Raw genomic sequence first — 25,306 nt, forward strand, 5'->3', positions numbered from 1 at the left:
TCCCCCATCTACCAGAGGTATTAGAGACTGCTGTTGGGCGGGAAACGTCCGTTAATTTGGCTCAGTGACCTCCTTTGGAGATATGAGGTTCTTTTACGTGCCGTAAAGCTACGACACGGGACCCACGGCTTAAAGTCCCTCCCGGAGGACTTGTTCCCTGAATTTTTCCGCCCTTAAAAATGCGACGACCTCCGCCGGGTATTTGAACCCGCGTACTACGAGTCATGAGGTGGGAACGTTACCTCTAGACTAGGAGGCCGCTCTATGTACACGTCTAAATAAAAATTATCTTTGAACGACCCAAGGCAATTAAAAGAGATTATTTTTAGGCTGTGTCATCTTACAACAGACCGCTTCTGTGATCTAGTGGTCAGAGTTCCTGGCTACAGATTCAGAGGTCCAGGGTTCGATTCCCGGCGCTAACAGATTTCCTGTAAAGCAGTGGGTCTGGAACGGGGTTCACTCACCCTCGTGAAGATAACTGAGGAGCTATTTAAGAGAAATAGCGACTCCGGTCTAGAAAAACCGAAATTAACAGTCGTGGGGGATCCGTTGCGCTGACAACGCGACACCCTCTGTCCGCTAAAGTTGGCATTAACTTCGCCGACAAACGGTGGTCGCTCGGTCGGTATAGTCCGCTTGCGGACTACAGGCTATGGAGTCATCTTACAACTCGAGAGCAATTGAACTGATTTTATTCAAATTTGTTTTTCGATATTCTTTCTCGTCCCCCCCCCGGACTACTTTACGCTATTTGTTAGAAGTAATCAGAAGTTTGTTTTAATGAATTGAAAATTTAGAGCAGATAACACTTGAATGTTCAGGAACTATTGCGCTGTGTGTACTTCTCCTATTTTTAAAATGGATGCAGTTTTCTCCAACCTCCTGTCACTTCATCTCTCTTCGGTCCAAATATTCTCCTCAACACCCTGTTCTCAAACACCCTCAGTCTATGTTCCTCCCTTAATGTCAAAGACCAAGTTTCACACCAGTAGCAATAACAAATCTGATAACATATATTCCAGCTGTATTATTATTGTTATTATGTTGACGGATTTAGTGGTCATAAATCGATCTATTGATTTAGCTATTTGCTCTGGGTATGTTAGGGAGAATAAATTTTCTACGCCGTTTCTTATTAAATTGAAATTTTATATTAAAATATATATCACATGCTTTCATATTCCTCGTATGCTGAAAGAACTACTTGAAAGAGCTTGACCGTAATTTATTAGCATACGGATCTGCTCGAAAGTGTAGGCGAATACTTCCACGTAAATTTCGTGATCAAAGAGTTCCCAGCAGATAAACAATTCACAGTTTGGTGAATAAACTTAGAAAAACGGGATTCTTAATAGACAAGAAACAAAAAATATATAAGCTCCGAGTGCTTGCAGGTGTTTGGCCAGCGATCTTACCCGATCTTAATTATTCTGATTTTTTCTTCTGTCGTGGTTTGAAAGACTAAGTTAATAAGTGTAACCCTCGAAGTGGAGAAGAACTAAAAGAAAATATTCGTAGGGAAATAGCAAATGTTATTGCAGAACAGCTTCAGAGGGTAAATCAGAACCACTTCTGCCGGTGCGAGGAATGTCCGCATGTAGAGGAGCAACATTTTCAACGCCTCCTCTGATCTGTGAACAAACGTAAGAACATTCCCTTCATTTCGAACATTCTCGATAGTCATGCATGCTGATTCATCGGCAAAATTCATATGTGCCTCGCGGCAAGCGGCGCATCTGTCGCCTTGAAGCGCAGAACTGTGGAACCGGTCAACAAAGTTAAAGTAATTCCTGTAACGCTAAGTGGAAACAGTAGACTCGTTAAAGCTCCTAAACCTCTGAATTGTGGACGGGTTGGAGATTACGCTTTGCGATGTATATTAATACCGTGACGATGTGTAACGTTAGACCACCCTGCTGACGACTTCTTCCTCTGATTCATTTACCTACGCCGTTACTCTATACCAGGGGTTGGCAAAGTGTGGCTAGCAGCTGAGTTTCAGCACGTTACAGCTTTTTGTCAGGCTCGCGGTGCTACTTTGAAAAATGTATCCATTATTTTTAATTTATGTCGACATTTCTTTAAAATTAAAACACTTGATGGCTCAGCCGGTATAGCAATGGGCCATGGGTTGGATGGCTGCACGATTCCCGACAAAGATAAGTGATTTTTCTCTTCTCTGTAGAGTCCAGACTGGCCCCTTAGGCTCAACTGGCGTCGTATCCAATTGGTAGCAGACGCTCTTCCCGCGAGACTAAAGGGGTAGAGGCGTGAAGCTGACAGATCACCTCCATCTAGTACCGAAGTGAAAGATTGTTGAGCTCTATATCCATTTCCCCATACGTCTTAATTGCTTGATGTTTAATTAATTAAACATATGGACCAATTTACCTTCACGTTTTTTGTTTACCCGTAAGCAACTGGAAGTAGTATTGTCACGCATCCTGGTAACGCGACAACTAATTACTGGATTGATGAATCGATTTATTGGACAATCACCAGGCGGCTCTACAAATACTTATAACACATGAAAAGGTTACTGGAGCAATAACACACAAAGTCTTCGAAACTTCCACTCTTAGATGCTCCTTGTACGAATTCGGTGAGCATGTCTGTACCCAGTCTCCTCTTGGACTTGGCTTGTACTACTCGGGAGCACTCTCCAGTATATAATCTTGTATTCTGTCTCTCCCTGAGGTAGGTTTTGGTCGAACCGTATCGAGATCGCCGTCTCCAAGTGTTCTTACTTTGATTATCTGTTTTTCGTTTTTGTGCGAATAACCTTCACCTATCTGTTGTAACAGAAATTTTTCTGTATGTGTTGCCTGGGATTCGGCATCTCTGTCATAACCTCGGAGACGTGTTTCAACAAGCCGTTACGTAGCAACGGATTTACATGTCACAGTATCATCTGTGGTACTAACGTGACGAGTAACGGTATTCATTGTTCATTATGATCCGATTAATTTAATAAATATTTAAAAATATTACGTTGACCTCTTTCGTGCCCAGCAAATTACACTCGAAACAAAACAAACCCGAGCCTGAGCTACGTCATGAAATGAGGGGAAGGAAAGATGATGGATGGAAAGGAAAAGTAGGGGGGCAGTAGGAGGAAGGACTGGGTTCATTCCGCATGCGATATCTTTTCGACGTTCTTGCCCCTCCTCCCGTACCTGGCTGGCTGGTTGGCGAACTCGCGTTTGTATTTGTAACGGCTAACGAAAGTAGGAGATATTTTGCTGCTTCTGTGCAACCCCAAATATGGTCCTCCGGATATAAAGTTTACCGACCCCTGGTTTAGACTAAGAAAATTTCCCGTACAACTTTGCGCTCTGAGCACACAATATTATTTCTGGCACAGCGAAAAAATTCCTGAATAGCCAAAGAGCAGGATTTCATGGTAGTTGCAGCATACAGTATTTCGTAGTTTGTCCTTGTAGGTATGTCATTATATTTAAAATTGTTTCAGTCACCCATGATGTACCAAACACACACCGAGTGCTCTAGAAGAAGATTGTCCCACACATAAAAAAGGTAAAGTTATCCCTGTAACAGGCCGTGGAGGCCCATACGGTTGTGAGACGTCGAGGCTTCCACATTTTCTAGATAATCGGTTCTCAGATGGCGGCGAGGTTGTAAGTATTACGCGCCTGCCGCTCTTTGCCACATAGGAAGATTCGTGGTACTCATTTCTGTTAGACGGTGCTTCCACCCCAGGGCCATAGTGCGGCTGGAAGGATTAGGTCAATTAAAAAATCCAATTTACTCATTGGAAATTGAACTCGCGACCTTCCGGCTTATAGCATGGTGCCTCAACTAACAACGCTACCGCAGTGCAGTGTAATGAAAGATGACGTTCAAATTCTGTGGCATATCCGACGTTCAGAATATGCGTTGGATATTATTACTATGATTTTTTTGCAATTGACCTAATCCTTCTAGCCGCAATATGGCCCTGGGGTCCACTCAGCCTTTAACAGAAATGAGTACCAGGAATCTTCCTGAGGGATAAAGGGCGGCTGATGCGTAAGGCTGACAACCTTACCGCCCTCTGTAAGCCGACTGTCTACATAATGTGGGACCCTCAACGTCTCACAACCCTATGGGCCTCCATGGCCTGTTACAGGGATAGCGTTATCATTTTTTACCTTTTTTATGGCAAAGAACTGTAACGTAAAGGTGGATAAAGCGCGATTACGATTGGAAACAGATATCTGTAACCTCTTATTTCCAGCTGAGATGGGAAATTCAGTCTTCAGTTTCCTTACACGATAAAATCGTTACGGTGCTCCCAGAGGTTCCGGTAATAGTGTGCCGGCAAATCGAAGCACGCGCTGGTTACGAGCAGTACACGCTCCGCGCAACGCGTTTCGAAACAGACTTCTGTAATATCATCGCCAACTGAGGTAGGAGATTAAATCTTACGTCAGCAAATGGATAACCCTGTATACAACAAAACAGTTACGGTGATGCGGGAGCTTATAACACAGTGCCCCGAGAGATGGAAGCACGCGCTGGTTGCAAGTATTTATAAAGTTCAGCCGAGAAGTGAAGCTGTCAGGAATAGTCTTTCTGTCGTGTAATGTAATTTTCATTTTTTTAAAGATATTTATTTAGAAGAGCTTCAAGAAGACTCTGGTTTTGTATTGCTTCAGTAGGCCTGTGGGATGTTACGTTTGCGTTGTGAGCACGCAAAACGGTACAAATATTAAAAGTTCAATTAGCTGTACAGGCATCGTCCTTCCGTACAGACGAAAGCTTGACCAGTTTAACTTACATTTATCTTGGGAAAGCTTACCCTTAACGTAAGCCTCACTATACACATCAACATTCTATATACAATATTATATTTAAGCATCCTGTNCTATATACGCTTCTAAGTGCTTATCCACATGTAAGCCTACAATTAACAAAACTAGCATTAGTCATTCTATAGCAATTCACACTTCATAAACCGCAGCACTAAAACTGTTTAAGTCTGTCTCCTGATGAACTAGGGTATTACAGTATGTTGGCAGTCTTACAAGAGAAACGTCCCTGTGTAAGCATGTTTGAATTTCCCGCCGGTGTACGAATACCGAAGTATATTGCACGTGACTTTCAAATGATGACGTAACGGTCACGTCAGTAACTTTCGTCTGCGCAGTGGACGGATTACAGCAATCTTTCGGAGCCCTCGGAGCTTAGCAGAGCGGGGTAGAGCGACTGTACAAGTAGAGAGCCGCGTATGTTTAGCTTGCAGGGCAGGGGTAATCCAAAAAAATGAGTTGGCGTCATCATCATCATCAGCACCACCACAACCTCCTCATAATTTATAACTTTGGTTTTTGTTATTATTACTTTTATTATAATCATCATTACTCCGATGTCATAATTGCCTTGTTCTGTGCTTTATGTGTGTATTTCTTTCTTTCCTTCACTCATGCTCACTTTGTACTTGGCCCTCGGGCTGTTGATATAGCACGTGAATAAGTAAGAACTGAATTGAAGTATCAAAGCACAATTTCCAAATTTAATTAGGAACAGTGAACTAAACCATGTCTCATTTTCGTAACCATCTTGTAGAAAGGGCCTAAATACATCACAATCACTATCTAGTGACTTGGGGGGGGGCGGTGTTGGAAGTGTAACTGCGTTACGTAACTCACTTCATGACGTTGCATATACCATTTCAATCTTGCACTAGAATATAATTGTTAAAAATATTGCCAATATTCAGACATAACTTGGTTACGAGCCCTCCTGTTTTCGTGCACCGTAGTTTGTGTAACTCTGTTCCGGAAATGGGCATGACATTGCTACGTACCTCAGACACACGTAACAATGATATCGTTATTGTACACGAAACCAATATGACACTTCCTTTGGATACGCTGGGTAAACTTTCGCTCCCAGCATGGTCAGGCACCGTGGCGTTGCCGTCTCGGGTTACCACGGTAAAGAAAGAGTTCACAATTTAAACCCTTGCTGTTCTTTGGCTTTTCGTATTTCTTAAATGCCAGTGAAGATGACAAGCAGAATGGTAAAAAACCAACATTACTATCCACAACTTGAATCTAGCTTAGTCTCTCTCCGAATAATGGCAGTAAGCAAGTTGTTCGAGGATCATATTAAACTGGTTTAAATGTTCAACATGCTACATAAATTTAAAATTTAGATCAGCGGTTAGTGGGTATGCAGTAGCGTAGTTGGTTGAGGCACTAGGCTATAAGCCGGAAGGTAGCGGGTTCGATTCCCAACGAAGTAGTTGGATTCTTTTTCAATTCACCTAATCCTTCCAGCTGCACTATGGCCCTCAGGTAGACTCAGGAGTACCAGGAATCTTCCTGAGGGTAAAGGGTGGCTGGTGCGTAAAGCTGACAACTCACCGCCATCAACAAGCCAGTTGTCTAGAAAATGTGGGAGCTTCGGGGTCTCACAACCCTATGAGCCTCCATGGCCTGTTGCGGGGATAGTTTAACTTTTTTTAACCTTTTATAATTGAAAAACAAAGACTTTTGTAACAGGACCATGATGTTTAACATCACCACTGGATATGATCTAGAGCCAATTCCATCCACCTGCTAGCCTACTTCCTTAAAATCCATCATATTTTGGTCAAATCTCCCAAGAAGTTCCTCATTAAAATTGTACATGCATTCGTTCTCTCTTGTATCAAAACCACTTGCCAAACCCATTGTACTTCCCTAAGATTTCACTATCCCAATGACACCTCAGGGGATCTGCATAAACTATGAGGATCCTCTTTACACAGTAACCAAACTGTCCATTCTAAATCTTCTACCACTCTCCATTTCTGTGGCGATATCATAGCCGATCTTAATCTCCGATTGGCACCCTACAGTTCACCGTGTCAGGCAGTTCATACATGTATGGGGTATGTCTCATGTGTTTATGATATAGGATGAGAGAACATCTCTTACTTAGTCAAAAGATCTTTCAACATGTTGGCTAGCAACAAATTATCAGGGAATTGGATGTGATGGGTGACCTCAGTGAATTAATCTGGAGGATGTGTTATCTGGAAAGGTCAGCTAATGACAGTATAGCTTCCACAGTTAACAGCCTCAGTGTTGATAAGAGCACAATTGTTTTACAATAACCATAGAACTTATACTTATTGAACACTAGGTTGGGTTCACGTTATAACACTGTTTATGTCAAGAACGAAAAGTTAAAGCAGTATTCTCCTGTGGTATCTGCTTTCTTATACTTGTAGGCTAGATAGTATGTTGTGCTATAGCTCAGGCAGTTAATGGCTAACCTCCCACCCTGGTGGCCAAGATTCGATTTTAAGTTAGCTCTTGTGGGATTTGTGCTGGAAAAATTGGCACTGAGGGGTTTTTTTCCCCGATTAACTGGGTTTCCCTTGCCAGTTCTCAGTCCAACTGCTACACACTCATCCATTATAATCATGCAGGGCTTGTACAATAGACCTGATAGTGGTTGGTATACCATGTGGACTCAGTCTCACCCCACCCTGCAAATTAAAAAATTACTATTGATAACACTACCTACTATAATCTCTCATTTCTGCATTTATATGCCTACATCTTGGTAACACACTTGCATATCCATGCCCCTGTCCTCACATGGTCACCATGACTCCTCACCATGCAGCTAGACAGTCCATCTCTTAGAAAGCCTCAGCTTTGTTGGAGGTTATCAAACTGTAGTACCACAGGATTTGTATCACTGATATGCTGTATAACTTTGGGAGACTTGGAACACAGAACCTTCCAAACAATTAATGGGCTAACCTCCTTCCAAAACCAGTGATTTGATTGACAGTCATCCAAACATAGGAAATACAGGTTATGTGCTCATCTCTTACACTGCCTTGAACGTCCTTCTATCAGACCATCTGTTCCCTTCTCATTACTTCAAGCAAACTTGCTTTTGGATGATCCCTACCATTTCAGAGGAATCTACTGCCTTCCAAATGTTAGTATTGACTTATTACAGTACACAGTGTCACGTAATCTTAATATTAACTGTTGTGGGAACCTCAGATGTCATATTAAGAGCTTCATAACTTGTAGACCCACTCTTCACCAAACATTGTTAGGGCAACCACATAAAAGGGATCTCACAATCCTTGGACATAGTAGTAGTGCTTCTGATTTATATCTGGGAAGTGACTAGTTTGAATCTCAGCCAAGACACCAGCTATCCTGAATGAGGATTTTTATTACGGCCTTTTTCAGTATCTCTATGCAAATGCCAGTATAGTGCCTCAAATTAGGTTATGATCACTTCCTTAACATCTTTTTCCAATTCATTAATCATTAAACCATTGTATCATTCAATGCCACAGCCTGAGAAATGGATAGCAACATTAAATAAACCACAAATATATCCACAGCTAGCTATGACTTTCCATGAACCTGTGTGTGCTTTCCTTTCACACTGTTGATTCACCTTTTTAATATGGGTGTAAATACGTTGGCAAGTATTCAACTTCCACAACGCTTCATTCCACATAACTTCAATATTTCTAGGATGTTCATATTTCTAGTCAAACATTAGCAGCTAACAAGCAACACAAAATCAGCCAATTTAAATGGACAGAAAACACCTTGAAAATAATAATCAGTAAAAGAAGTACAGCAGTTGTTTTCACTGTTGGTGATTTGACTCTACCTTCCTCTGCTGTCTGCTGGCAGAAAATGAAGAAATACAGAACAGATTTGACAAACTGCTTTATTTTCTCAGATATAATGGCAAGAATTAAATTAAAAACAGGTGACAAATAAATCTCTGCACATTTCACAAAACTGCATGATGTACACAGTCCTAGTGTTTTATGCTTGCAGTAGCAGTACTGTTTAGCAAAAGTGCGATTTACAGTTCAAACTGTGGTTTGGCAGGAATTTCATATTAAGCTCATGTGTTATCACAGCAATAAATGTACCAAATTCATGTATAATCAAAGTTTTTACACATATAAAAAATAAAAATAAATGACAAAAAACTTTTCTGATTATGGATATTAATAAAAATTTCAAAAAGTTTATTTTCAGTCACTACTACTAAATTCATTTTAATAATGATCTATCACATAATTTCCAGTGTCAAACACTAAAAATCTACTGAAAACACATAATTTGGTGTCTTTTTTTATTTATTTACCTAGACATTAAGAAACTCTTTATAAAACTGACATTATTACTTTTATTCTTCATGACCACAACAGAGCTATGAATAAATTCCTGCAACACACAGATACAATGCATTGATAAAGTCCAGCACAGATATCTACATTTACAATTTCAATACAAGAGCTTTAGTTTCGACAACACTACTATACCAATCCAGACTGCAACATTTGCAGTGATTCTAAACTTGCACAGTTTGTCACATATGCTTATTTAACTTCATTGTTACAAGCAGTAAAAATTTTACCATTCAGTCCTCTCCATGTAAAGACTAGATAGCTTTATTATTATTATTATTTAAATAATAGTGTGCTGAAATAAAATGAAGAAAAATACTGTAGCATGTATAAAATGTTTATCCAGGAAATGTTAAGACTAATCTCACTCTGACTCTCCATTCTAATTTCCAATCTTCCCCATACTTCTTCCCTATATACATTTTCATTTCCCTGCATTTCAGAAAGCCTGTCCTTTTCTCTTCAAGCTATACCATTAGCACATAACGTTTTAATGTTTATATATAATCTCTTGATATTTGAGCTTTTATAAATGTCATTTTTCAGTGTGAGTAAATGGTATTTGTACTACATTACATGTGCACACTAATATAAGCCACTAACATGACTGACCTAATTATTAAACCTTTTATTCAATTTATCATTTGCAGTTAAGCAATAAAATGACCAAACCAGAAAATTAGTAATTTAAAATAAACCTAATTCATCATGAAACATGTCAACTGGTTATTTATTTAGTGAATTAATATTAAACACATAACTTGAAGTCTAAACCAAGCATAACTTAGACACTATCGCCTTCTGGGATGTGACACTATGTAGCTTGATAGATTTGGGAGGACGCTACAGTGAAAATGGAGCCAACAGATTTGTCTGAACTATTGCTACTGCCAAATTACATCACAATACAGAGGTTTCCTTTCATATAAACCATTACATGGATGCCAGAAGACACTATTAGACATAAGGCTGAAACATTTTGAGCTGTACAATTACTTAATCATTAAAAAATCTGGCAAACCTGATGGCAGATTTATACTTATTTCAACTTAAAGAGTGTACCGGCAATAATGATGAGGCTTAAATAAAGTGACAGTAGATTGATATACCACAAACTCATATTCCACTGGTATTTGAGTTTATCATATAAAATTACATTAAAAAGATATGTCAAATGGGTATACTTTGAAAACTTAAAGATAACTGGTCCGGGCTATCTCACATTTCTGGGAGCATAGCTAGAGGAGAGAATGCAGCAATGATAGTGTGATAATTAGCAGGCAAAATATGGAGAAACTTGGAGAAAAACCTGCTCCGGTGCCATTTTGTCCACCAAAAATCTCACTCAAAATCACAGGATTTTACACCAACAAACCAGCACTTAACTATTCAAGCAATGGCACTGACAACTACAGGCCAATGTTTCTGTATAAGATAAGGAAAATGCACTACAAACTGTTTAGAAACCATAGATCAATTTTGGGTTTGGACTTCAAAGGACAATGGCTATTCAATTTTCTCTTAAGAGAACATAAATTAAACTGTGAAGTTTATTACATGATATATTTGTAAGTCTACTGCTCTTACCGGGGCACATGGTAGTGTTGTTGGTTGAGGCATCATGCTACAAGCCAGAAGGTTGTGGGTTCAAGTCCTGATGAGGTGTATTTTTTCAATTTAAATAATCCTTTAAGCCACACTTTGGCCCTGGGGTTGTCTCAGCCGCTAACAGAAGTGAGTACCATGAATCTTCCTGGGGAGAGAGGTAAAGGGCAGCCAGCACGTAAGGCTGACAACCTAACTGCCATCTGAGAGCCGAATATCTAGAGGAAATGTGGGAGCCTCAACATCTCACAACCCTATGGGCCTTCGTGGCTTTACACTTTTTTTTAATGCTCTTACCACAATGTATGAGTACATATATTAACAATTCAGACAGTAATTCAGGTTAAACCTGTTAAGGACTTTATCAATACACTGTACATACCATGGACACAACAGCAGCATAAAGTTCACAATGGCAGCATATTAATTACAGTATATCACAGCAATAATCAACTTTCTAGAACACTAAATGCTATAACTGGACATGGCTTTGAGTTGATTTGACCACAGTGTCAATATATTTGCATCTGTCCAAGGATAAAAGCTTTTGGAGTCTTGGCCAGTGTTATGTGCCAGTGTGCTTTGCCTTTTGGAGGAATGAAGTGAACGGCCCAGAATTTACTGCATCTCTGTCACACCCAGGAACTTCAAAGATATTTTTGGGGGGATTACTGTCCAAACTTTTAATATGGTGTAATTAATTCCTACTTCAAGTTACCATTCATCATCGCTACAGTTTCTGTATGGGAACCTGGTATGATCACCATATCCCCTTCATTAAGTAATGCATGTATGACCTCCCATAAATACTGTAGGACTTGACCGCATTATAAAGGCATAGATTTCTATAAATGTTTCTATCTTAAGGTGAATAACATTGCACGTAAGAAAATATTTGACTTCAAAATAAAAATTATAATTTTAAAGTAATTGTTCCTTACATATTGAAATTCTTTACGTGTTCTTGACAGGATTCCTTGAATTAGAGGGCAGTGGTGTTGAAAAGAGAGAATGGATTTTAAGGAAAGGGTATATAAAGGTATAGACTAGATTGAATTGGTTCAGGTAGGCTCTAATAGTAGTCTCTAAGGAACATGAGGCAAACCTTTTCTTTTTCCCCCCTGGCACTACAGCCCCAGTGGGCCTAGGCCTACCTCCACGAACTTCTCCATTCACTTCGGTTTCTCTAGATCTTAGACATACGGTAGGACTCCTTGGGCAGGTGATCAGCTCGTCGCAAGGCCTCTACCTGTACACAAACACAGAAAAATGCACACAAAAATCCATGCCCTGAGTGAGATTCGAACCCACGATCCCGGCTTCCGTGCGACCGAAGACAGGAGGCAAACCTTTAGGTTTCATAAAAACAAGGGGAAATTTTTTATTCAACTTGTACAATAGCGATGGTTATAAAATAATGATGAATCACAGCTTCATATATTTTAAAATTTAATGTTGTGGAAGGATGATAAGATTCCAAACTAAATGGTGGTATCATCATCATCATCATCAATATCATTTTACATACAGGTATTACCAACTGCCTGAACTGCACATTATCAATGCAGACCCCCCCGGAGAGAAGTCCTACTGAAATATATGTCTGGCTCAACTTCTTGGCACCTCACATTAATTTACCCCCAAAGGCAAACATACTGGAAGGCCTAAGAAAATAATGCATCATTTACTGAACATTCTTTTACACCAGCCCAGTCCACATTACATATACATATATATACATACAGATATATATAGTATACTACACTAAAATTAAATACATACTCTGATGTGTGCTCCACTTCTTGCCATCTGTGCAACTTTGGTTAATATTCACTCATCTTTGTCTCTTTATTGTATATCATTATATTGTGACAACATGTTTCAATATAAATGGCCATCATCAGGAGTACAAGTTGTTGCGATGAAGGAATCTGTTGCTCTGCTGCTTTTTCATTTATGTAAATGCCTGAGCCTATTTTGCAACTATTACAGATAAACCAAACATGTGCATGGCAACAGTATAACCCATATAACCTACAACAGCCTGGGGCATTTACACAAAAGAAAAGCTGAACGACATTACAGTGAGCAGTACAGTTTTACATCAAAACAACCTGTACAACTGATGACGGTCAGTTGGGCAGAAAGTTGTAGTGATGTACAATAAAGTGAAGAAGATGAGTGAAAACTGACCAAAGTTGCACACAAATGGAAAGAAGTGGAACACAAAGTCAGATTTACATAGTGCAATAGGATGCTCCAATATAATGACTTTATGTAATAATAATAATAATAATAATTATAATATAGTGAGATCATTTATATTTCAGCCTATTCAGTTGTACACATAAGTCACAAGCATATGAATAAAATAATTCTTTATGCCACAAATTATAAAATGCAGAATATTGTAAACAATTTGAAGCATACGAGTAATATAACATATTGAATGGGCACGTTTTCTTCATTTTGCAAGCTACTTGTCAACATTTTCATTGTAGTATCACTTAAAGCTGTGACTATGTCAGCACTCAAATCAATCACACAGTTAGAAACAAAATAGATATAAGACAGTGCTTCTGAATATACAGAACAGAATGTAAAAATCATTTATATGCTTTATACCATAATTTAATGTTTCTACATGGTGTGATTTAAAGAATTCAGTTTAAAAAATTCTAAATGATGATGACACCTTTGCAGCAAGAGAAATATAGTTGTTAAGATGAGAAAAGACTGAAATACTTTTAGGATGTAATGTTTTCAAAATATATGCACTTTTTGTCCATTCTCTATATCCAAAACATCTTTATTTGCCATGGCATTCATTTCATCATGTGACATGGTGAAGCCTGCCAAATATGTAAATACAAGAGATAAAGTGAAGCTGTATGACATGTTAACACAAAATTAAAAGCAGGCCCTGTATAAGCACTTCCAAAACATGACATTCAAATCACATCCGAACTCTTTGGTAAAGAAAACACCACATATGTGATAGCCACACCTTAAGATATGAAGTCAGTATCGTCCTTTATTCTTTTTAAGGTCTGAATGCTGTAACAGAAGAAACTAAAACGTTTTTCACATGAATAATTATATAAATATATAAACAAAAGATGACACTTTTTTAAACTAAATCTCAGAATAGAAAGGGATCTTGCCATTTCTATAGGCAATGCCTAAAATCCTTAAATAGAGCATACAATGAACATTTAGACTGACGACAGTGTTTGTGAACATTTAGGCCAGTGAGGGGATTTAATGTCTCAGGCATAGGCTGACTATGATGCTAATGATTGCATCTATAGAATGAGGAAGCACTCTACATAAAAATGTAACCAACTATACTATCATGTGAAAACAAAACCTGAGGTTTCCTTTGTTTTGTCTCTTGTGTTTATTAAACATACTACAATCTCCTCTTTTTATAACATTAACTGAACAGCAGAGAGTGCAGTAGTACTTACAGAGTGTGATTATCAAGACATTCTTTTATCCCTTAAAAGTATTTATATAGTCAACAGATTTGAAAATACTTCTTCTGGCATTACATGAGATGTGATACACAACTGATTATTTGGCTGGGGGTCCATACTGAAAACAAAAGGCAATTTAACATTCCAAACCTCTGGAGAAAGGGTACAAAGTTGAGGATTTTGCAGGCCAGTGACCTGCAAAATAATTAAACCCTATTGGTTCATCTTTCAAGAATTTATCTGTGCAAGGCTGGTTCACATACAGTTGAAAGTACAAAGACGCTCGATTTCTCACAGTTCGCAAGGCTTTCATTCAAATTTTGAGATTTGTAAACAACTGAAGGGTGATTCTGCTTGCCATAAATCTTTAATGATGTAAGGATTGATGAAGATACTTGACAAGCTACAAGAAGATGGGGACAGAAGTGACAGAGGAATCCCAGTTTAGTAAAATCACATATTTGGTGAATACGTTTTCTGGTCCCAACCAAAGCCCAATATAAAAAAATGTATTATTTTCCCATATTTAGTAATGGTATAAGGTGTGTCCCAAAAGTCATGAAATATATTTCTTTCCCGCGCTCCTACTGGTTGGAGTGCGCTGGAACCGGTTGGGTTAGGGGGGGGAGGCCTTTAGCTTCACAGCACGCCCAAGGTCAGTCTGCTCGAGCATCGGAGGCGTCAGTATCGCTGATCTAGTGCAACTGCGTTTTGTGACCACGTCACGGTGCACGATGGCGGATACTTTTGAACAACGTTGGGTGGTCAAGTTCTGCACAAAGCTCAACAAAAAAGCTGACAAAACTCATGAACTGCTTACGCAAGCCTATGGGGAGTCTGCTCTATCATATGTGCAAGTTACAAGGTGGGTGAAGAAGTTTAAGGAGGGCCAGGAAGGAGTGGAAGATGACCCCGCTCTGGACGGCCATCAACAAGCCAAACCAATGAAAATGTGACTCGTGTGTGTGATCTGTTGAATACTGACCGTCTAATGACTATCCGGTTGTTAGCCGACACTCTGAACATTCCAAAAACCGTTGTGCATTGCATCATTATGGACGAATTGAACATGCGAAACGTGTGCGCAAAGCTGGTCCCCAAATTGTTGATGGACGAGCAAAAGGCCAATCGAGTGTTGATCGTGAGTGAATTGAAGGAATGTGTGGAAATTGAACCTCATTATTTAGACTGTTATTACCGGTGATGAAACGTGGACATCTGAGTATGACCCAGAAACGAAGCGCCAGAGTGCTGAATGGCACACCTCGACAAATCCAAAGTGACAACAATGCTCATCGTCTTTTTCGACTCCAAGGGTATGGTCCACAAAGAGTTTTTACCCCAAGGACAGACCGTCAACGCTCCCTACTACGTGGATGTTCTAGAAAGATTAAGGAAAAGGGTCATCCGCGTGCGAAAAGACAGAGCTGCTAACTGGCGGCTGCATCATGACAATGCTGCCGCAGCCACCCTACAGCCCCGACCTACCTCCGGCCGACTTCTTTTTATTCCCGAGGATCTAGACCGCACTCATGCCGTTTTGAAAGCATTCAGGCTATCCAAGCGGCCGTGACAACAGCTTTAAATGAGGTTCCCGTCAAGGCCTTTGAGGGGGCGTACCGGGCATGGGAGAGTCTGTGGAAAAAATGTGTAGATGCTCATGGACAGTACTTTGAAGAATATTAACACTTTGTACCGATATGATCAATAAATTAAAAAAAAAAAATTATATATATATTTCATGACTTTTGGGACACACCTTGTATGTCTATGATTTTCTCCAAACAAAATTTAACATGCTAGCTCATGGTTTATTATTTATTGTCATCAAACCAAAGGCTATATGTAGCTTTTGCATGGTTGCTATATTATCACTACCTTACCCCTCCTCCCAAAAGGTGGGTGTGGGGGGTGGAGGTTACTAAACAAAATCTGGACAAATTTTTTTAAACATCTTTACTATTCAAAATGTTGGGATCTTACTTTAAGTGGCATTACTGTTTTTCTAACCTCCCAAGTATATGCATGGTTGCAATGTTGGTGCAAGGTTCATGGAAAGTAAGAAAGACACAAGGCAAACAATCTTACTCCATGGAACAGAGTCCCTCATAAGAAACTGACAGTTGTTCATCTAGTCTACAAATGTCCTGCCTCTCATGGAACATGAATGTTCATTACCACATTCACAACAGAATGCCAGATGAATTCTGCCCATGTCATCACACTCTATGTCTTTAGAATCTAGTTCAGTATTTCTTCCCATCATCTCTACATCTTCTACATAATCTCATCTCTTCAAATTTTCAAATTAGAAATTTGTAAAGTCTGTATTTCTTCCATGTGTGATAGCTGCCTGCCTAGCTTTTCCCTCTAAAAACAACATTTGATGAAGAGTACACTTTATAAAATTACTCACTTTCTCCTTCTTAAGTCCAGCATTCTGGTCTCACACATCCTCCATCTATTTTCTTTTATTGCTAGTGGGGTGGGGGTAAGTCCCTTGCACTGTGGCCACTTCTGGCCTATTGTATGAGCCCCAGATGATAGGTGAGGGTGATTGTGGAGCAATTGGTGGAATGAAGATCGGCAGGTGAAACCGAAGTACTTGGAGAAAACCTGCCCCAGCGCCACTTTGTCCACCACAAATCCCAGTTGACCAGACCCGGGATCGAACCCGGGCCGCCACGGTGGGAAGCCAGTGACTAACAGCTTGAGCTATGGCGTGGCCCCATCCTCTATCTAAGTTCTTCTCTTAATGTGAAGATGAATTTTCATCATACAAAGAATCAAGTAAAATTATAATGTCCTGTACTGTTTCAGCTGGAGGCTCTGCACTTGGATGGACTTTGTATTGTACTTTTTTTCCCTTGGTACTACAGCTCCAGTGGGCCTGGGCCTACCTCCATGAACTTCTCCGTTCACTTCGGTTTTTCTTTATCTTAACACATTTGGTAGGACTCCTTGGGCGGGTGATCAGCTCGTCGCAAGGCCTCTACCTGTATACAAACACAGAAAAACGCACACACACAAACTAAACATCCATGCCGTGAGTGGGATTCGAACCCACGATCCCGGTTTCCAAGCGAGCGAAGACAGTACGTGCCTTAGACCGCTCGGCTACCGTAACCGGCATACTTGTGTTTAGTATAAATAATTTAGCACTGTGCCACTGAATGAAACGACATGTTGTGGGCTCTTCAGCACACAATGCTATCATTTGCTTAGTACTTTTATGTACTGAGTATTTACCCATCCTGTAGTTAAGTTATTCTCTCATAATTAATCAGCTGCTGCTCTCATTCCATGTTTATAAGCATCTGTATTGATAAATATGTAATTTGTGTTGACTTCCAAGATTCACACTAATATTTCTGTTAATAATTAAATAGTGTGTGTATCATAGGATGAAGTTAAGCTTTAGCAATTGATGCACATTTTATTAGTTGCCTCATCATATGTATGCATGCATAACATAACAGGCTAAAAGGGAACATATTCATAAGCAAAATAAACTTTCTTCAGAGACATTGTCAGAAAACTAAAGCTACATTGAAGCACTCAGTACATATCACTCCTTGTTTTAAGCTTTCTCAAGTTAATTTACATTTAGAATATTATCCTGTACTTTTCTGACATAAACTGTGAACCAGTCTTTCAGACAATATATTTGGTGAATTATTAAATGAAACTCAATCACACATCATTTTGTTTCTTTTTTAAAGAACGATAAATCTTTCATTCTAACATACATAAAGTATACTTATTACACAATCATTATATTTAAAATGATGACCACATTAATTTGATATGTGTAGAGAAGAGTGAAGCATTTTGAGACAGATCAGCCAAGGATGCAAACTTAGAAATATCTAATCCTCCAAATTCCTTACTTCAAAATAAATGTTCAGATCACCAGAATTCCTGTTTGTTCTGAGGCAGAAATGACACTGTAATTATCAAAATAATTATAATTATTCACTTACAAATAATATGCCAAAATACTTAACAGTATTATTCCAAGAAGAAACAGTGTTCAATTTAAATCTTTCAGTAGGTTTGTGCTGCAGTGTTACTTCAGATGACCTCACCATCTTGCAGCCTAGAAACTTACCACAGCATTATGCATCAAACAAAAACCACAGCTGAAGAGATACTCAAAATACTTTAATCTTTCCTGGAAATGTTTCAATAGCTTCCTTGCTCTTTGGTTGGGTAAAATGATATGTACATGTTAAATACATCACAGAACAATGGAGTGGGGAGTTGACAGTTGAGATTCTGATTGTGACTAGAATGTTGCAGCCTCTGAGGAATATGTTGATCTCTGGGAGAAATATCCACTAGTGGTGTTGGTCTGCAAGATGGCAGTTTTCTTGCAGATATCTTGGAGATGAATATCAGACTTTGAGCTGAAAAGTAATGTTTGCAGTCAGATGCATATCTCTGCACTGTAATTTTACTAAAATATATATTAGAGATTTATTGTGAAACACAAAGAGAATTGCATTAAGCACTGTGATGTGAAATAATAAAAAAAAATTGAATACAGAATTGTTAGCACTATAACAGTAATGAAATTCTGTAAAAAGAAGTTTGTGTGAATGTGTTTAAACGAATATTTCGCTTCCTTTCAGGAATAAAAGAAAATTTATGAACACATCTTTATCGCATTACACCAGATCAGTTGTTTTGGTATTAAGGATATTCAGTAAGATGTTCCTCTCATCGTCAGTCCTTCAACCTCTTCCAGATTTCAGCTCCACTTTTGTCTAAGTCTACCAGTATATTTAAAAAATTTCAAGTCATGTATTACAGTTTTTAGATGATAGATAAGACATACATTAACAAACATTATGGACAAAGTTATATCACTAAATTATGATTATTATTTCGTAACTCCCACAGCCCATCTATATTGGCGGAAACATAAAGGAAAGCAGCTGTCATAAGCCCTCAAAACTTTGACACACATAAAATTAAGAGGCAACATAACATAACAAAATTTCCTGTCCCCATAATTATAAACTGAAATATTAATGTTCCATTTATCTTACTTTTTTTATGGTACATACACAATAAAAGCTTACCTGATGAAGTTCAGATCTTGCTTGTAGCGCAACATACGCTTCTTCATTTTAATGAATGAGTAGAAGTAGGCCTCCAACTGAACGTCCAACTTCTCACAGATGATGTAACAAAGCGCGGGTGATGCCTGTTCACGGACAAACGGTCCACAGATACTCAGTTCACGCAGTGACTTTCGGCCACAGTGATATAAAAACCCTGTGATAACTTCTGCCGTCACATTGCAATAATCCAGCTCAAGACGTCGTAACTGAGGGAATGCAGCTGAATTGGCAAATGCACAGGCAAACAGCTCATCTGTAAAGAGGGGCGAGCCTGACAAGGACAGCTCTTCCAAATTTTCATTTGAAAGCAACCACTCAAGGTAGGATGCTGAGAAATCACTGTTGCCCGAGTTAGACCCAAATAGCAATCGTCGCAATGAAGGAAATGGTTTCACAGAAGCTATATTGTCGGGAATCCTGAATGAATTTCTGGCATATGTGTTATAGTAGAGACCAAGGCTTACAAGATTGGGACAGTGGATCTCCACAGATTTCATATCAACTCCTGATATGCCTTCAAGTGACAGAGCGTGCAGATGACTTCCACACGACTGTAAAATAGGAAGTACACTTCCTTCGAACAGTGTTATAGAGTCCAGTACAGAAGAATGTGTAGCATGATCAACCCATGGTTTCCTGTTGGTGTCTGCCACACACTGGATATCCAATTCTGTCAAGCATTTAAGAGCAGCTAGAGGGACAAGCGCATACGGTGAAGCCCGAGCATCAAACTCAATGCGAACTCTCTCAATTTCGGGACAAACAGATACGACTACAGCAAGCATGCTGGGGTTGTCCTTGCGAGACAGTTCAAGGTCAATCTCCCGTAAGTGATAACAGACCGCCATAGAAGAACTCCAGAGACTAGCCTCAACCCGAACCCGCCACGTTCGAGTGGAGTGGAGTTTGTAGACAGCATGTACCACTTCAGGATGATGCAAGCTGCGGAGCTGAGGGTTTGACTTGAGTACATGGCTGACCCCCACAGCAGTGACCTCTGTATCACGGAGATCCAGTTCTGCTAGTGTTGATATGTGCTTCAAATGACTCACAGCTTTGTCATTCAAGAAACAAGACTTCAACCCCAATGTCCTGAAATGAAATTAATGCTGTCAAAATGATATGACCAAATAAAAGCCACCATCATATCTTGTGTGTGTATGTATAATATATATATAAAGGCATTTCATACTCATACATACAACAGACTCTCAAATATCCATGCATGGATTACAAAATTTTCAGATTAACTGCAGGGCTTTTAGAACCCCTTTGTTATTGATTACAAATTCTTGCAATGATTCAAGTGTTACACATTACACCCTTTTCAGTAATATGTAGCAGTGACGTTTCATAATTATTTGTGGTAGACTGTACATCATCTCATCCTTTTGAAACTTCCTACATTATTATTTTATTGCTTTTGTACGTACTACAGAATGGGGTGTGAAATGATACCTCAATTTCTTTAAACTGTGACAGGACAGGTTTGTTACAGGCAAATTAATTGTGCAGTTAGATCATTTAAGTCTTAGTGATTTCACTATGGGGGCTTGTAATTACCATGTTGCAATTGTGGCATCCATGGCCAAGAGGGTGTCTAGCAACATACTGAGATGGCAGAGAAAAGGAAATTAATAATCAAGCAGAGAATAAAAACTATTTCATTGATAGCAGAGACAAAGAGAGCTGCTGAAAACATATGAATGTTTCCGTGTTCATTCTCAGATGCAGTGGGTTCATTCTCAAAATATTATTCACCAGCTTACTTGACAATTTGAAAAGGATGGCTCAATTATGGAGTGAAAATGTCACCATGATGCAATGTGTGTACCACCCACAATGTTGATGCTGTCAGTTTTATGCCTCAACCTGCAACTGGTCTGCCAATAAACAACCAATGATATATATATGCAACACGGTGCTACACAACACATAACAAACATTAAATTGGACCTTTTCCCTGACACCTGTGGTCCAAGTGTGATTTCTGGTAAAGATACTGATTATCATGCACGTGGGAGGATCTGCCCCTCCCCCCCAATTGTGACTTCTTTCTTTGGCGGTTCATGAAGAAAACTGTTTCTCAAATGGAAATCTCATCAATGTTGCTTAGAGCCATGGTGTCCAGCTGTGTCTAATGATTATGGAAGATGTGCCACCACATGGTCATGAACATACTTATTTTCTGGAAGCTGTACAGCAGAATAGTAACTATGCTGAATATGTGCTCCGTTAGGGATATATTTTTATGACTTGGTGCTTGTGTATGTATGCATATTTGTACCATTATCTTATGATTACAGTACCTTTGCAAAATTTAAACTGGAGATCATTTTTTGTGCCCCTCTGTATCACTGAACAAGAATTTTTTTTTTCCTACTTGAAAGACATGTGCCTTGGTGTTTAGTGACCAGTAACCACCAATGAGTAACAAATAAGTGGTTTTTAGGGTTGAATGCAATATGGGTAGAGGGTATATCTCGACCATTTTATTATATGTGGTATTTCTCCCCTTCTTTATGATCAACAATCCAGAGTTCATTGTACATGCATTTATTTATAGCAACATCAACTGTCAATTGTCCTAAGTTTAGGAGTACGGCAAAAAGAAGTATTCTGCCAAGCCACTACTGAACCATGCTGTGTGGTACATGCACTGAATTTGTCCCACCTCCAATAGTTATGTTAATTATCACCTCCACTCAAAAGACATATGAGGCACTCAAATATGCAAGTACTGTAAATCGACAGAAACACTATATTAGGGATGTTCGTTGGTTAATGTTTACAACATACATATGGCTTCTATCTGGATGGAAAAACAAAGAAAAGTGTATTCAACCTTGCAAGCATGCAGCCACTACTGGTTCCTGTCACATCGGGGACTAAGTTTCATTTCAGTTATTACCTCAGGTTTGGGCAGTGGCTGCGAATATATTTGAGTGATCCACTAGTGACATGTGCCATGGTGTCTATATTAAGAGACACAACTGTGGTCAAGCAGGGTGCCACAGCCTTCAAGTATGGCAAAGCTTCCTGTACATCTCTCACCTCCAGATGATTCAGGTTCTGTAAACAACCATGTTGTTTTCTTGTGTTACACTGTCCCCTCCTTTTAAGCCAGCAACAGGTGATTAAATGGCTGTGTGCATGACACACCTGTGTTGGCTATGAGAGGTGCAACAGAATGGGTGCACTAGAGAAAATGGGAACAGTGTGACAGAGTTGAATGCTGGTGTTCCATGTGCAGAATCTGCCTGAATAGGATCAGTCAGAGGTTATTCAAGTAGGATTTGACATTCTCACAGTGGTGGTTATGAAGAGTATTATCTCCCAGCTATAATGCCATGTAGCCCTGAAGATGGAGGTGATATGTTCCTCCAGAATGTTGGTTGATTTTCAATGGACCACGTGGCATTATATCCCAGGAAACATTACAGTTCCTTGGAGCTGGATACTGTCAACCAGCCAAAAATTCAATGTTGAACGTATCCTCTGTACCGCCACCAATACAAAGTGTCCAATATGTTCTCAGATGATATAATCATGTTGGGCAGTGCCCATCCCATGTGATCAGCACTGTCCAGGGCATGCTTCGCCTCATGTGCTGAGAGGTGTCGGACCATCCCACATACAGCCCAGACCTGTCACCGTGTGAATTCCTGTTCCCTCAAGAAAGATCTAACAGGCTGTGGTTTCGGGTTGGACAAAGACTTGAAATGGTTCCAGCATCAATACAGGGGGTTCTTTGTGGAGCAGATCCATATATTGATTATCAATAGGATGCCTGCATGAACAACCATGGAGATCATTATCAACAGGCTCTACTAGTTTGCCCACAGCAGTCTCTAATTTGGTTTCATTTGAAGAAGCATCATATTATGGGTGTAAACTATACTGGAAGTGCAGGAGGAAAGATTTACACTAAGGTAATAAGCCAGGAAATACAAATAATGAGTGGAAGTTTCCTACAGCAATGAATTCAACTGCATGTAAACGAAGAAGGCACAGAATAACAATTCAAGCAACTGTAATTCTAAATACAGCTATTTTAGATAAAGTAAAAGTCTTCCCATGGTCTAAATACTTTACCATGATTGTATACTGGGAGTATGGATGTAAAGATCCATACATTCTAAATCCTGACTCTGTATGGATCTGAACTGTAAATAGTCAGCTTCGCATTCTAGCCACTCTACATCTAGTGCCACGCACAACTATGTGGATACAGTTCTGGTGAACCCTCACAGAATCAGCAGACAATTCATCTTTAGTGTTCATAAAGGACTAGACATTGTTAAAATGTGGCAGATCCGGCTTTGACTTTCCTGAAAATACTACTCCCAACCACAGTACAAAACAAGTGGACCTCAGTCACATTTTTAAGCTACGTAAATTACGCAGTCATTAAATAAACTAAGAAATAAACAAACATTACCCTGCAGGTAGTGGCAATATGCACTAAACTAGTCTTCTCCGTGTACTTCGTGATACAGAGGCGCTTTATTCTCCGAGTGACGAACAGCCTCCACTTCTCTTGTTGCTCCAACCAGAAGTTATTTTGGCCTGATAAACCATTAATTTGCTCATACATGTCGAGAAGATCTTGCTCTAAGCTTGCAGCTGCAACATTTTAATATTAACAATTTTAGGTGAGAAGATGAAGCTTTCCTGTAAATTGAAATGATGCCAGTAGAACCCACACTACAAACTGATGTTTCTGTGTAAGGATAAGATTTGAAGCTTTCACAGTGAGCAAATGAAAGGAAGTTATTGGAGGTAATTTGTCTTAATGCAGCTGATGATACTAATTTACTCACAGACATCTGAAAATTTTTCTCATCTAAGCCCAATTTAATCCAATCACAATGTAACATATTACAAGAAGGTATGAATGGTCAGGAAGGAGTTTGAAGTGTCACTATTTACAGACAAATATGGAAGCTAGTAAGCAGCATGTAGATTACTACGATGATAGAAGCATTATGACAACCTAAGGAGGAATACTGGCTCAGTTTCCTGAAGTGGTAATTAATTTCATGATGAGATGTGAGGGGAAGATGATTATTCTTTCTGACAGACTTTCCAAATGAATGCTTAATAACTTGTAAATTGAGTTTTTAAATTCTATAGACATTTATGTAACCTCTTTCTTCCAGTAACCACATCAGGATAACTCTGCTTTGCTTAGGGGACTACTGGAGAAGAATGGCCATGATAACATAATTCCCTAATCTTAAACCTACTTACGTAGACTATCAAATGGACTGCTTAATATGCCTATCTTCTCTTGAGTGTGCTTAACTTGTAGCCAGAAATTTGAATTGTGTACAATGTTCTCAAGGCAAAGCTGGTACAATCTCTGCATCTTGTGGGCCTGCATAGTGTTGACTGAAAGAAATCATCAGATTTATCATGTAATCTGAGATACTTATTTCACACAGACTTGACTTATGCCAGTTATCAACTTAAACATATATTCTTACACAATCAGAATTGTCATTCCATCAATTTCACCTCTTTTGTCTTTCCAGACCAAAACAAATCCAAATAAAATAATATGCATATATTATAAGATCATTAACTCCTTGTATAAACATTTGTTAATGAATCTGATGTGTGAAAGTGTCACATACGAGTACATATCCATTTGTTCACTGTGAATTATTGAGGTTACGAGCAATTTTCAATTTTGCAGATACTTGGGATTCATTTAAAAAATCTCATAATTGCACATACTTCTATAGCACTGATCTTGCGTATAGGTTATTTAAAAATACACGATGCCTCTATTAACAAACAAAAAATAATATCAACCATTTTTGTCTATTGATCAACATGAATAATCTTCCACCAACGAATCAGATTTTGCCACTCACATATCCGTGGTGAGCGGTAATGCTCTTACT

The 25,306-nt window shown here is 39.1% G+C and overlaps 2 protein-coding genes across 6 annotated transcripts in view; one reads left to right on the forward strand and one right to left on the reverse strand.

The window, feature by feature from the left end:
- Window positions 1-25,306, forward strand: part of LOC111872868 (E3 ubiquitin-protein ligase COP1) — a 163,498-nt gene that overhangs the window by 99,263 nt on the left and 38,929 nt on the right. The gene's annotated exons all lie outside the window — the stretch shown is intronic.
- LOC111872869 lies at window positions 17,338-25,217 on the reverse strand. 5 transcript variants are annotated; one of them, XM_033754875.1, is made up of 7 exons: window positions 25,137-25,173; window positions 24,884-24,923; window positions 24,648-24,788; window positions 23,836-24,020; window positions 22,306-22,466; window positions 19,353-20,486; window positions 17,338-18,674 (listed from the first exon to the last, which is right to left on the reverse strand). In XM_033754875.1, the coding sequence occupies exons 3-7, from the start codon at window positions 24,778-24,780 to the stop codon at window positions 18,554-18,556; spliced, it is 1,734 nt and encodes a 577-aa protein (XP_033610766.1). In that variant the 5' UTR covers window positions 24,781-24,788; window positions 24,884-24,923; window positions 25,137-25,173; the 3' UTR covers window positions 17,338-18,553. The 5 variants fall into 5 exon arrangements, with proteins under 5 accessions (XP_033610766.1, XP_023722875.1, XP_033610767.1 ...); XM_023867107.2 differs by lacking the exon at window positions 24,884-24,923 and having other exon boundaries at window positions 25,137-25,217; XM_033754876.1 differs by lacking the exon at window positions 24,884-24,923 and having other exon boundaries at window positions 25,100-25,211.

The sequence above is a fragment of the Cryptotermes secundus genome, unplaced genomic scaffold (assembly GCF_002891405.2).
Source record: "Cryptotermes secundus unplaced genomic scaffold, Csec_1.0 scaffold371, whole genome shotgun sequence".
Lineage (NCBI taxonomy): Eukaryota > Metazoa > Arthropoda > Insecta > Blattodea > Kalotermitidae > Cryptotermes > Cryptotermes secundus.

Bases quoted from the DNA above. Each gene is read 5' to 3' on its own strand.
- LOC111872869 (XM_033754874.1), bottom strand. From the start codon at position 24,963: ATGCATATTATTTTATTTGGATTTGTTTTGGTCTGGAAAGACAAAAGA. The intron at 24,789-24,914 runs GTGAAATTGATG...GATTTCTTTCAG, and splicing joins GGTCTGGAAAGACAAAAGAG to TCAACACTATGCAGGCCCAC. The intron at 18,675-19,352 runs GTAAGCTTTTAT...ATTACTTTTCAG, and splicing joins CAAGATCTGAACTTCATCAG to CTCAAAGTCTGATATTCATC.